Source organism: Bactrocera dorsalis, chromosome 4, assembly GCF_023373825.1.
Source record: "Bactrocera dorsalis isolate Fly_Bdor chromosome 4, ASM2337382v1, whole genome shotgun sequence".
Taxonomy (NCBI): Eukaryota; Metazoa; Arthropoda; class Insecta; order Diptera; family Tephritidae; genus Bactrocera; species Bactrocera dorsalis.
In genome coordinates, this window is record NC_064306.1 from 21,025,021 (window position 1) to 21,038,974 (window position 13,954).

The 13,954-nt window shown below is 34.3% G+C and overlaps 1 protein-coding gene across 14 annotated transcripts in view; it reads right to left on the reverse strand.

The window, feature by feature from the left end:
- Positions 1-412: 412 nt before the first annotated feature.
- LOC105223371 (uncharacterized) overlaps positions 413-13,954 on the reverse strand; it is a 52,933-nt gene continuing 39,391 nt past the window's right edge. For all 14 annotated transcript variants that reach the window (XM_049454822.1, XM_049454821.1, XM_049454815.1 and 11 more), the window contains exons 5-8: positions 8,929-9,142; positions 6,322-6,673; positions 5,601-5,725; positions 413-1,489 (exon numbers count right to left, since the gene is read on the reverse strand). In XM_049454822.1, the coding sequence (XP_049310779.1) occupies positions 1,341-1,489; positions 5,601-5,725; positions 6,322-6,673; positions 8,929-9,142 (840 nt within the window). In that variant the 3' untranslated portion in view covers positions 413-1,340. The remainder of the gene's footprint in view (positions 1,490-5,600; positions 5,726-6,321; positions 6,674-8,928; positions 9,143-13,954) is intronic.

The window sequence follows — 13,954 nt, forward strand, 5'->3', positions numbered from 1 at the left end:
ATTATTACAAAATATTAATCTCTTTGAATTTTTTGTTTCCGAAAGAAATTGCGACCTGCATCCTGCCCGCAGTCCGAAAAATGCACATGCGATACGCATCGGGCAATTGCTTCCCAAAGGCAGAATATCATAGATTTCGTATAAAAAAAAATTTGTGAAAGATGTTCAAATATATAACTATAAAGCCTAGAAATTTCGCTTGAATCAATTATTTCTCTTCCTCCCAAAAAAATCCTCAAGAAATCGATTTTTTGAAGCCTCTAAAGCAGGCTCTCCTCTTAACACGTCCGCAATTTTTCACTGTTCGGCGACATGAGAGAAATGAGATTTTGTGCGCAGACAACGCCATACGAAGCTAGGGCCGCAAACAGCGAGCTAATGAAAACAAAAAAAAAAAAACGACACACATGTTCGCGCACCGATCGTAAAAAATCAAATATTTTCGCGAACATGGATCGGTACGCGAACCAACCCATACACGAGTAAACCGCATGCCTACACATACCGATCGAACGGTAAAAATTAGGATTATTATTTTTTCTGTATATAGGTCCATTTTTACCCATTATTATTGGAAAAGCAAGCCTACCATGTTTGTATGTAGTTAAGCATGTAAATTTCGTACGAAAATTCATTGTTATAGATAGTTTTTATTCATTTTTCATTTTTTCGACGAAGAGTAATTCGTCCCACAAAAAACCGAGGAAAATGCAATAAATTGAAGCATATTTCATCAATATATTGCACTTCAATGTGGTTAAACCTTTTTGACTTCAAAGTCTAATTTATGGATGCGAATTACTGTGCGACGGTTTTATTATAATATTGTACAATCTCTTACCATAAAGATTACTTCTTATATGTAAATAGATACATTTGTATTCGTACAATTCATATATGCATGTATGTAGCTTAGATTACTAAATAAATTTCAAAATATTACTAAATTACTTTGCATAAATGCGCTTTCATATGAACAAATATATGTACAATTACCGTGAGTATGTGCTGACAAAGGCTTATTATATTTATTTTGGCCTTAGATTGGTTGCATTCAAAAGGAGCTAACAGCCATTTACATTTCCATTATTTTGATTCAGTTAAGACTTGTATTTAATCGTTTAATCATATCCATGTACACATTAACAAATTTTATTTACTTAACAACAAATATGTATGTACTATATGTATAAAGTTATCGCAAGTCGAAAGATATTAAAAATCGTATCTAAGTTGTATTATAATAAATTTTAACGCATCTTGAAACAATTCAACCTATATATCTGCATATCTACATATGTACATATGTGTATACGTGAGTGCAAGTTAATATGTGCTTTTTAAGCCATTTCAAGAGGAAGGCGATTTGTTTCGCGAAGTAATATTGAAGGCAACAATAATAATATACAGCATAGCCAATTTGAAAGGGCGGTCACTGAGCGCAATAATTTCGGAGCGGCGTTATGCTGTACGGCAGCTGGCAACTCCCCTAAAAATATAAAAATTCAAATAGTTAAATATTGAAGTGTTGATTAAGACTTCACTTCTTAATAAATTTTCAAAATATTATATATAAACACATATGAATTATACTAAATATTTTGAGTGCGCAAAATATAAATTATAAATAACTAATAAGTTAAAAATAAATATTAAATTGTTTTGTTTAAGTGTCTGTAAATGATATGTGTATGAATTTATAGTTCTTTAAAATAGTATTTACGCTTCAAGTTTATGGAAAAACAAAACCAAAATTCTTACAACAAAAAACGTTATGAACAGGAAACTGAAAAGACCGTTCGAATGGTGCCCGATGGATTGTGATAGCATTTACTGCCTCACCTGATGCTATCGAAATATGTTCTGCTAATTTTAATCACTTTCGGGATGATTTTCTTAGATCTTGTCTCAAAACAATTTGATGGATTAAGTTTACCAGATTTGGAACGATTTTCCAATTTTCCATTTTTTTCACTGCAATACTAGTTACATCTATTTATAAGAGAACCAATTGGATCACCCCGCATCTACGGTGTTCAACCTCAACGATCATATAGAGGAGCACCTGGACATACAAATTAGAAAAAGGGGCAATCAACAGAAGGACATGCAAAAATGGCAAAAGACTTTACCGGAAGTAACAGAAAATCTTCTCAATTCAATGCCGCGTCGCTTACAAGTCATAATTAGAACAAGTGGAAAGCACACAAAGAATTAAAAATATGTGTCTATTTCTTATTGTTATTTTCCTGCAACCTGTTCCTACAGAGTATAATAGGTTTGTTCACCTAATGGTGGTATGTATCACCTAAAACTAAGCGAGATAAATATAGGGTTGTACATACAGGGTGGGCCACCTAACGTTATAAATTTGAATTATCTATATTTCGACATTGGAAACGTCAAATACCATTCGGAAAGTATCAGTTATTCAGTAAAAAGTTTAAAATTTACGAAATGGGTCGCTATTCACTAGAAGAAAACTGGGAAATATTGAAAACTTTTTTCCAAAGAGGTGAGTCTTCAACACAAACTGTGAGAAATTTGGCAAAAAAATGGACAGACAAAAAGTGCCATCAGTTCAATTTGTGCAACAATTTGTCAAGCGTGTGCGTGAAACTGGCTCGTTGGTGGATAAACCAAAACGTCAACGTTCATTTCCCGCGCGTTCAACCGAAAATATTGCGACTGTGGCTGAAAATGTTAGTGAGAATCCATCCACCTCAACTCGCCGTCGATCGCAAGAATTAAACATTCCGCGAACAACTTTGCGACGAATTTTGAAAAAAGACCTCGCTATGAAGCCATATAAAGTTCAATTGGTGCAACAGCTGAAGCCACTTGACCACCCGAGCCGTCTACAGTTCGCAGATTGGGCAGAAGATCGTTTGACCGAGGATGGTCAATTTTACCGAAAAATCATCTTTTCGGACGAGGCTCATTTCCACCTCGATGGTTACGTTAACAAGCAGAATTGTCGCATTTTGGGCACAGAAAACCCCCACGTAATCGTCGAGAAGCCAATGTACCCAGCACGAATCACTGTATGGTGCGGATTTTGGTCTGGTGGAATCATCGTGGACAACAGTAGGACGGCGCTACGTGCCATACAGCAATCGCTACACTCAATCTTTTACGCCCTATCTTCGAAAATCGTATAATCAGCAAAACAGGTGATGTGAATTGGCCTCCCAGAAGCTGCGATTTAACTCCGTTCGACTATTTTCTGTGGGGAGCTGCTGAAGATAAATGTTACGCCAATCATCCAAAAACAATTCAAGATCTAAAGTATGAGATTCAAGCTGCTGTAGCTGCCATAAGGCCTGAAACCATCGAGAAAGTACTCCAAAATTGGGTGGATCGGATAACATACTGTAAACTCAGCCGTGGTGGTCATTTGTCCGAAATTGTTTTCCATAATTTCTTACATAACCTTTTAAATAAATGTTAGACCTTTGAAAAATATCAAGCCGTTTTTTTTATTGACTTTTTAAATTTAAAATTTTATATGGCCACCCTTTATATAAATGAGCAGGACGACGAGAAAAGTTAAAATCCTGGACACTGTCTGTCTGTACATCCGTCCGTCCGTGCAAGCTGTAACTTGAGTAGTAATTGAGATATCTTTATGCAACTTGGTATGTGTGTTCCTTAGAACAAAAAAAAATTACGAGTTCGTAGATGGGACCACTGCCAACCCCACAAAACGCCATTAACCAGAAACCAATAATGTGCCATATCTAACCACTAAGTTAATATATAAAACTGTAATTTAGCACAGAGGATCGCAGTAGCAAGTGTCACCTGTAGGCAAAAAAAGTTTAGAAAAAGTGAGCATGTCCTCGCCCTCTAATTAGTTTGATGTACATATCTCCTAAACTACTAAAATGACAACAACTAAATTTGGTCAACAATATTATACGAATTCCTACTGACAGTGTGAAAATGAATGAAACCGAAATATGATCGGTATCTATAATTGACTTTTGATCGCAAATACCGCTCATGTATACAATTGAAATCCAGACAGATTCCTTTCCTGACAAAAGCAAATGGGTCGAATCGGGTCAATACCTCCCAATGAGCCTCCATATATACCTAATTTAAAAACTTACGAACTTTCAGGTGACTGTATACTGGATATATCGGCTAATAATGAGAAAGCTTGTTTTACTCATAACAGTATATCTTTGTCCCTAAAATTGGGCAAGACTTGACCTACTCCCCTAAATAAATATTACCAGAATGTTCTAACATTCGGCTGACTCTGCTCTATAAGATCGGTGATTGTATGTAAGGCACCTTAATGAAACCCAGGGAACATTTTTTAGGCATGTGGAATGATAATAGTTAATAGATAAAATCGGGTTAATACTATCCCAACTCCCAACATATACTTTGTATAATGATTTTCGTTAACTGCTTAGATCCGATCCTCTGGTTAAAATTTTACGTTGTACTTAATTTCCCTGGCTTTGATTCTTGCAAGTTGTTAGAGTATAGAGTTTGGATGCACTTACTTGTTTAATTTGTGGTTTTGAAAGTAGCGGTTCGATTACTGTACTGCTGTGTCTCCTGAGTTACCTCGTATTATGTAAAGTGAACCAAATTTGAAAATGGTTGGAGTAGTAGTTATGAAGTTACGATTGACACCGACCTTGAAAACTTAAGTTGTGAGGAAAATATTTCAAGTACAAAAGTAAAAATACTCGTAACGAAAAGTGATTCGGTATGAAAATCGAATTTGCCTGTTCCACAAATAATTTTTTGATCTGATTTCGTAAAGTATTTGTTTGCAGGCTGGTTTGGGTGCTTGGTCATAGCGGAATCACTGGAAACTGGTAACCACCTGTAATTGAGCTCACAACAGAGGGCATAATCTAATCATAATGGGTCGGTGCTTTGCTGGAATTATGCATTTTTTATTGGTTCACAGGGCCTTGTGTTAGCTCTGAGGGTATTAAGTGAACTCAGTAAGCTCTTATTAACAATAAACACCTGTGAACAGTGATATTTTTCTAGAACAAAGTGTAACGTAAGAGGTTTATTAGTGTGAGATTCTAACAGTATTAAGTCTCAAGCGGTATATTTGCCACTCTCCATGTTTTTTTAGAAGCAACTTGGTTGTACGAACTAGGCAAATCGTCTGGAGTTGATATTAGTCGCTTCAACTAATTTATTCAACCTGAAGGTGCTTTGTTGAAAAGTGACAGTGTTTTGAACACAGCGAACTGACGTTTCTAAGTAGCTGTCTAAGTGGGATAATTTGTGGCTACCAATATCTCAACCTACATAATTTAAATTATGTAAAATTTTATGGATAAAATAAGCTTTATAATTTGCTGATATAGTTTTGCATAATTTTGCAACTTTAAATATTGGACAGAAGACAGTTCTACTAAATTCTGTAAAAAATAATAAAGATTTCAATGAAGAGTTTTTAAATGAGACTAATTTGTATATCAAATTAAATTAAAAAACCATATAGAATACAAAAATTTTAAAACCAATCCAAACTAAACATTACGGAAACTAAATTGCCATTCCTACTAACGGCTAAAGATACATAAATTACAGAGTTTTACGGAAAATTTCATTACCTGTCAGCACTTGAACCTGAACTATTGCAGTGAAGACCTTACCAATAGAACATGAATAGTTTCCACTATCAATAAGCTTGGCATCTGGTATGGAAACTCGACTAATAAGCCATTTTTCCGAGGTGCTGAAATTAAGAGAATGATGAGCGGTATAAATATAGCAAAACAATATTTTATATAAGTTCTCTTAATATTCTATATACCTTACGACGAGTTATCTCGCAAATACTTATAATAACCATTTGATCTAATATACTTTGCCGTGTTTTGGAATAGGCAAAAGACGTCAACGTCAACGATCCCGTTTTAAAATCAAGTTAGGATAAAGCTAACAAATCCATAGATTGTTTATTTTAATTTAACTTTCTTTGTTGTAATGATTTTAGTGCCAAAACAGAGCAATGGGAAAGTTGTTCCTAAATTTTTTAAAAATCTTTCACTTTCACTTATGTTGCATCTTCCGGAAAATGGGGGAATATAGTATAATCTTTCCCTAGTTCCAACATACCTAATAATATTTTGAATACTATTCTCAATATGATCATATGTATATAAATATATTAGTTATTGGTAGATAAGTGAATGGAGTATGTTCCCTTAACTACAAGGTGACTAATAAAGAATATTTGTCTATACTTTCTATTAAATATTGAAATCTTTGCTTATTTCAAAGTTAAGCCTTATTTACTAGATTATTTGGCCAAATAAATTTTAATTTTACCTTGATCGTTTAATAGCGATAAATGGTAATATTTCATCATCTTTCGTCCAAAAAATCATGTTACTAAATTGTTTTTCCAAAGCGAGGCCCGAAATCTTGGCATTACTGTGATTGCTCGTCGATACTAACTCATTGTATCCGGAACCCAAGCGATTGGCTCCTATTTGACTTTTATTTGGGGTTCCTTTTGTTTGATTTTGCTCGAATGGTTGTAAAGATTTTGCAATTTTTATATTCTCCTTTATTAGAAAACTTCGCGATACTTGGCAGTAAAGGTCGATGGTGCTCCCGGCTTTGTAATACCGGTCACTTACTTCTCGTTCCTGTTCATCTATTAAACGTAAGGGAGGTTCTGAAAGATTTTATTAAAGTCAGCATGATTTTTAAAACTGAAGAAGTAAGTAAATACATGTTAAATAGTCACCATGTCAAATAAAGACTAAAATACAATAAATATATGTTGGTTACGGTCATAACATATTGATGCGCAACCAAGTTCTCACTGTTAGGTTCCAGAAGTTAGTGGTGACCGATGTTGATATAACCAAAACATGATAAACTTAACCTGGACATATGAAAAAGAAACTGCGTTTCCTCATTAGTGATTTGGTTTATGTGTCATATATGTACGTTTGGTTGTGCAAATATGTGCGACTTTTTGCCAAAATTTGCGGTAGGTGTTTGTTTTTTCCTTTTAGTCAAAGATATCGAGGCGGAAGCACATCGAGAACACCAAAAAGTTTACGGAAGTGCTACCCCAAGTTTTTGGTTTCGTTGCTTCAAAGGCTAATAACCTTCGAAGACGATTAATTGGAGATGGTGTCCGATGAGAAATCGTGTCAAACGTAAGAAGAGCTTGTATCAGCATTGGGAGTCAAGCCATTTCAAAGCGACAACATGCGTTGGGAATGATTCAGAGAATCAAGGAACTGGGGTTCCTTATGTCCTCAATACCAGAAACGGCACGAAGAAGTCATTCTGCTGCATGTTATCGCTTGGCCTCACTTTCCAAACCGTTCCGTTAAAACCGACCTGGAAACACTTATATGGGAAGTCCTACACCACCCTCTATATTCCCTAGATATTACACCGTCCGATTATTATTTGTTCCCTTCGCTGGCTCCTGCTCTGGCTTAGAAGCAGTTCCACTCAAATGATGGCATCGAAAAATTGTTTGATTCGTCAGCTTTTCCGTAATGGTATTCGAGCTTTTCCAGAAAGATGGGAAAAAGTTGTGACAAGCGATGGGCAATGCTTCGAATAATTCATTTGTAACCTTCTGAAAAATTGAAATATCTTTAAAAAAGAAGCGAGAACTTAGTTGCGCACCTACTATAAGATAATAATAATGGTATGTGATTATCAGTATGAAACTTTACAGCTTTACAAGATAGAGATGACTAATGAAATAATTACCCCACTGAGGTTTTGTGCTGCTAATGCACAGTTAATGGAGTCATTGTAAACACATATATCTAAGTATATATGTATATATAATATAATTGAGAAATGCATACATAAATGTATATACATATAGTATAACATGTGTATATCTAACACATATAAATATATACTATATGTACTCTATGTACATTTATGTATGCATTTCTCAATTAACAAACAAATAAAAAACATGTAAGGAACGGCTAAGTTTGAGAGTAACCCGACAAATCAGAGAAATACATTTAGGGGCAAAAGTTGTATTCCTATTTCGACAATTTTTGGGATTAAATCCCTTGAGAACATAAATAAAAAGAAAAATCCTTATTTTGTTTATACAGAATCGATTTTCTTTAATTCAGTTGACACATATATTTTTTACTATCAGGTATTCAGTATATCAAAGTCCTACTTATTGTTGTGGATGAAGTATCATATACAAATGTACTTATGCTGACTGCTGTCAATGCTTCTCAAGTTATGTATCCTAAGATGATGATGATGATGATGCATTTCACTTTTCTTTCGCATGGCGGAGTTTGTGCAAACACTATTTTCTACTGTTAACAGTTATGACACCCGTATTTTTAAAGGCAATACGTTGATGAAATATTGAAGATGAAATTTTTAGAACTTTTAATTTATATAAAGCAGAACTTTTCTAGCCTTACAAATTTTATTGTACGCTTCGAAACCCGAGGTATATAAATTCAAGAATCTACTTGCCTTGTCCAAGAAGTACGAATCTCGATATACTCGTAAAGCTTATTTTGAAAAGCTTAATGCCATTCTTGGACGAAATAAGGGATACAAACCCCTTAAGAAAATAATGATATTTTGCCACAAGGAGTATAAACACAGATTCATACGTGAAAAAAACTTTTTCCAAAGGAGCTGTAGAAAAATGTTTCAAGTGTATAAAAACGACGGAAACCAAACAAAAAACTGTATGTATGTAAAGCAAACGGGGCATATAATGGATACAAAGGTGTGGATTAAGCTCTCACTTGTATGTAAGTATAAGTAAACACGCAAACAATACACACCCATAACTTTGACTTTTGTAGTACTGTGCAATTGGTTTGGCATTGCTAGCATTTCCGAAGAATATTTAGTTACAGCTGTTTTCTCGTAAGAGGGGTTGTAAGTGTGGGCGGGTGTACTTACCTAATATGGTTAGATTTGTTGTGAAGACTCGCGGTGGATGCGTGGACACTTGACACATATAAACGCCGGCATCCTCTCTTTGTGTAGGATTAATGAGCAGCCGCCAATTGTTTGGATACTGAAACTTGACGCGAATTCTTGGGTCTCCGCTATACGTTATATTGCCAACAGTTAGTAAGGAGACCTTTTCTGTTGTTCGTCTGACCCACATTACCTGAAAAGAGGAGATGAATGAACGTGCATATATATTAGCAACCAGTAAGTGCTTACATAATTAAGATTAGGTGTATTCGGAATTGGTCTTCGTTAATTTTGATTTACACAAAAGATTTTGAAAATAGATGTCAATCATCATTTTGTTATTTGATAATAACCAGTGACTTTAAAGTATAATTACGTACTGTATACCATGTGAATAAGGAAATATATGACTCGATTTTAGTCATTTATAATTTTGCAATTTTCAGCTTATTATTTTATAGAAATTCCACTTCACTAACTGGTATATAAGTTATCACAAAAAATGTTTATCTTAACATAGCAACAATGTATCAGAATTAATTACAACATTATTAAAGTTCAGCAACAAAATGAAATTTGTTAAAATAAACATCGCTTCCAACTTACGGAATTAGGTAAGCTTGCAAGACACCATCTACATTTGTGTAAGCTGCAGGATCTATAGAACGAAGCCAAACCAAATTCTCTAATCTATACACACATGGCCAATGACGTATTCAGAGGGGATAATGGGAGAAACTAACTTCCGCCCAAAGGGTTAAATGGCTGATTAGTCATTTTACTTTCAGAAACAACATGTTGCTACAGAGTATAAAAGGTTTGTGCACCTAACGCTTGTGCGTGTCACCTAAAACAAAGCGAAGAAGATAAAGGGTTATATACATATATATAAATGATCAGGATGACGATAAAAGCAGAAATCCGGGCGACTGTAAAGGGATCAAAATAGTAAGGGACTCTGTAGGCAAAATTTTTTGAAAAAGTGAGTGTGGCCTCGTGAGTGTAGCCTCGCCTTCATGTGCATATCTCCTAATCCACCAAAGTTACAATAACCGAATTCGCCCAGCATAAAACTATAAAAGTTCCTACCGACAGTTTAAAAATGAAATAATAACCAGTTCCCATATAACGGTACTGCTAAAAACTACTAAAAGCAATAAGTCTTATCCTCGAGGTGGTAAGAGAGAACCTTACATGACCGAAAATATCGGTGTAAACTCAGAGAGAATACTTTCCTGATAATAGTAACTCTATGTATCAAAAATGGGTGAAATCGGGTCAATACTTCTCTGAGCTCCCATATACGTAATATAAAGATTTTGCAACTTCTGGATGACTTTATACAGCATATAAGTATATTCCACAATATTTGAGTTATATCTATGAGAATTACAGAGAATTTTTTACTCAAAACAGTGTGCTTTGTGCTTAATATAGATATAATTGGGCGATTATTTGACCTAGCCCCATAACTTACAGTATATCAGGATATTCGAACGTCCGACTGACTTTACTCTACATGATTTGAGATTGTATGAAAGGTACTTTAACCCCCTAATGCCCGATGTTGCCTATAGGTAACATTGTACATATATGATTCTAAGTCCCGTTATTTAAATTTTTTCGACGCGCGGTTTTTTGCATTATATAGTCTGGTGTATTGTGTAAGCTTACAGTGAATTGTTCTATTGTAAGCTATTCAAGGGATCATTGAGTAGGCGTTTAAAAAAGTGTTTGAAAAATTAAAATAGCTGTTTTATTGTAAAACCAAGAGAACAACATAAATAAATAAAGGTAAGATAGTTATTAAGAATAAAAATAAGTCAATGGAAAAGTGTTTAGATTGTTTACAATAATATTGTAAAAGTGTTGTTGCCTATAGGCAACATCCTGTAACTAACGAACCAGGACACTAAGGACTTTGAAATTTTTATCACTTAATACTCGAGTTAAGACTAACATACATATGTATATCTGTCCTAAAAAGATTTTTAGCTCCGCCCATTTTAATTCGGGCATGAGAGGGTTAATGAAATCCAGGGAACATTTTTTGGTATGTGACATGATAATAATTAATAGATAATATCGGGCCGGTACTGTCTCAACTCTAATAAATCACATTTATTGATTTTCGTTTTTCTAACACACCTTATGCTGAATATGTCGGCCAGTGTATGAGTTATATTGAGTATATGTACATATATGTATATAAAATTGCTAAGTTTCAGAATATCTGATTGACGTTTTACATCTTAAGGTATTTAATGTTCGATTGTACCCGAACTTAGCCCTCTCTTACTTGTTTTTCTCTTATCATCTTAAAAAATGTTAAGTTTTTTTATAATATTAAATTTTAATTCACAATTGTTTTAAAAAATACAACTCGGACTTAAATCTAAATCTTTTAATATCGTTTCTGTTTCATATTTGTAATTTTTATTGTCAATTGTTTCAACTAGTTCGATTTCCATATATACCTTTAGTTGTTTTTTCATTTGGCACTAGAATTATAAGTTTAAAATCTGTTGCTATATAATTTTTTAGAATTTTTATAGGATAACACTCCTATTTTGGATAATGCTAATTTATAAAAAATTGTGTTGAAAAACTTAATTTCTTCCTTTGTGAAAATTGCTTGATAAATTAAATTATATTTACAATATCTGATACTATGTTAGTTTGTATATCATTAATTTTACCTTCTATTTATTTTAATTTATTCATCATATCATTATACAAGAGTTTACGAGTATTTATAATATCTTCATTTTGTTTGCTAATTGTCATTAAGCGTGTTTTATTTGACCAGCAATTTAAGCTTATTTTGTATGGCAGACTTAGCCAACATAATTATGTTGGCTTGTTCCAAGCTATCATAAGCTTGTATATTGAACTAGAGGCATTGCCAGTTTATCACTTTTTTTAATTACAATAGCAAAGTTTTTTCCAAAAAAAAGTAGTTGGCAAAGCGACAGATGAAAATGTAAACAAACAAAATTTACAGATTTTTGTATGAGTATTCAGTTAAAATTAAGACAAATATGAACAAGTTTTTTGTATTCTAGACCTCAAATGAATAATACAATATGTATATATTGTATAGTGTATTAATATTCCGTTCACAAATTTAAAATTTCAAACTATATAAATTGAATATCAACAGATAGTTCTTGTTCGCATTGCCAACACAATTAATTTTTAAGCGAACATATGAAATAAGCCAAGTACGTTTTGTTTGTCCATGATTTAGCTATTAGCTAATGATGGCCAAATAAAGCACGGCTATTATAAGTTTCTTAATTTTTCCTTTATCTTCTCCTATTGTATTTTTAAGTAAGTTTATGTTATCATTGAATTGCTTATTTATTTCAATTTTTACATTTTGAAAAATGTTAAAAACTCCCGCTAGGGTTGGTAAAAAGAAATTAGGCACTGGCCTAAACAATGATTATTCTTTTGTTAAATTTTTAAACAGCTCAAAATTTCTTACCTGTTGTGATTATCCATTAACTCAGACAGCCAGTTGTAAGATTTTCCTACTAATTCATCAGTTCTCTTTTACTACTTTTCGAATTTGGTTTTGTTAAATGTACCACTACTTCTTTATTTAAGAACTGTATCAATTGTTCCGCCCTAAGCTCGTTATCCATAATAATTTTTTTGGTTTTCCGAGTTACGTGAAATGTTCAATTATGATGGGCTTCTTTGCTCTCCAATTACTATCAGCTATATTGCACGCTGTTGCAAATTTTGTTAGTTTGTCAATAACGTTGACAAATGACTCCTTTTGAAAATGAAAAATGTCTAAATAATATATTTGTTTAATTTTTATCTGTATATGTCTCTATTAGTTTAAACTCCGGCTTTATCGGCTTCCTAACATACTTAATTCATTTGCATTTGTCGCAATTATTTATAGTTAAATGAGTTCTCTGAATTTAGGGTAAAATAATTTATCTTTTAATGTGTTTATGTTTTATTAATGGTACTATGCATTGATTCAGTACAGTGATGTAATGTAATTTGTTTGTGTAGTTCTTCTCCTAGTATAATTTCTGTTGCTCTTTTTGTACATTTTATGAATTTCACTTTGCTGTTGCAAGAAAATCGCTTACGTGGTTATAGCCGAATTTCTTCTTTTCGCAAGGTAGCGCCAATTGGAGACTCCAAGCGAAACCAGGTGCTTCTCCAATTGGTGGCTCCAACGGAGTGGAGGTCTTCCTCGTTGAATACTTTCAGAGCTGGAGTGTTTTCGTCCATTCGGATGACATGACCTAGCCAGCGAAGCCGCTCGTACAGCTCATCGTTCTATCGAATGCGATATTCATCGTGGCCAATGCGCAAAGGACCATAAATCATCCGTAGAATCTTTCACTCGAAAACTCGTAACGTCGACACCTCAAATGTTGTCATCGATGTCGATACTCCTTTCACGGGTTTTTTCGAAGATTTGCGCATGGTGAATATATGGTCGGTTGTTGATTGCCAGGTTTAAAGACACACTGATAAGGTCCTATCAGTTTGTTGACAGAACTTTACACGCGATACTAAGGAGGCTTATCCCACGGAAGTTGGCGCAAATTGTGGGGTCTTTTTTTGTAAATTGGGCAGATCACAATTAAATTCCAATAGTTGGGCATGCTTTCGTTCGACCATATTCTACAAAAATGCTGATGCATCGGTTCCTTACCGCATTTTGTGTCACATCATCCATCTCTTCCGCGAGGGTGCAAATCAGTGATATGTTGAAGAACTTTGATGCGTATTGTGGCCAGGCGTCCACCGGAGTGAATGACAGTACTCGGCGACAGAGTCTCTCTTCCATCACGAATCCCACACCTAACTTGTAGTCCTTTATATGGCCACTGTGGTAAATGCCGCAAGGACCTACTCGCCTCACTCCCGTCCAGCGCATTTCTGGTATGGCGGTGATGTCAGCCTACACTCTAACGAGGACATCATCCAGCTGGGCAGCGGCACCATTCCAATTAAGGAGCCGGACATT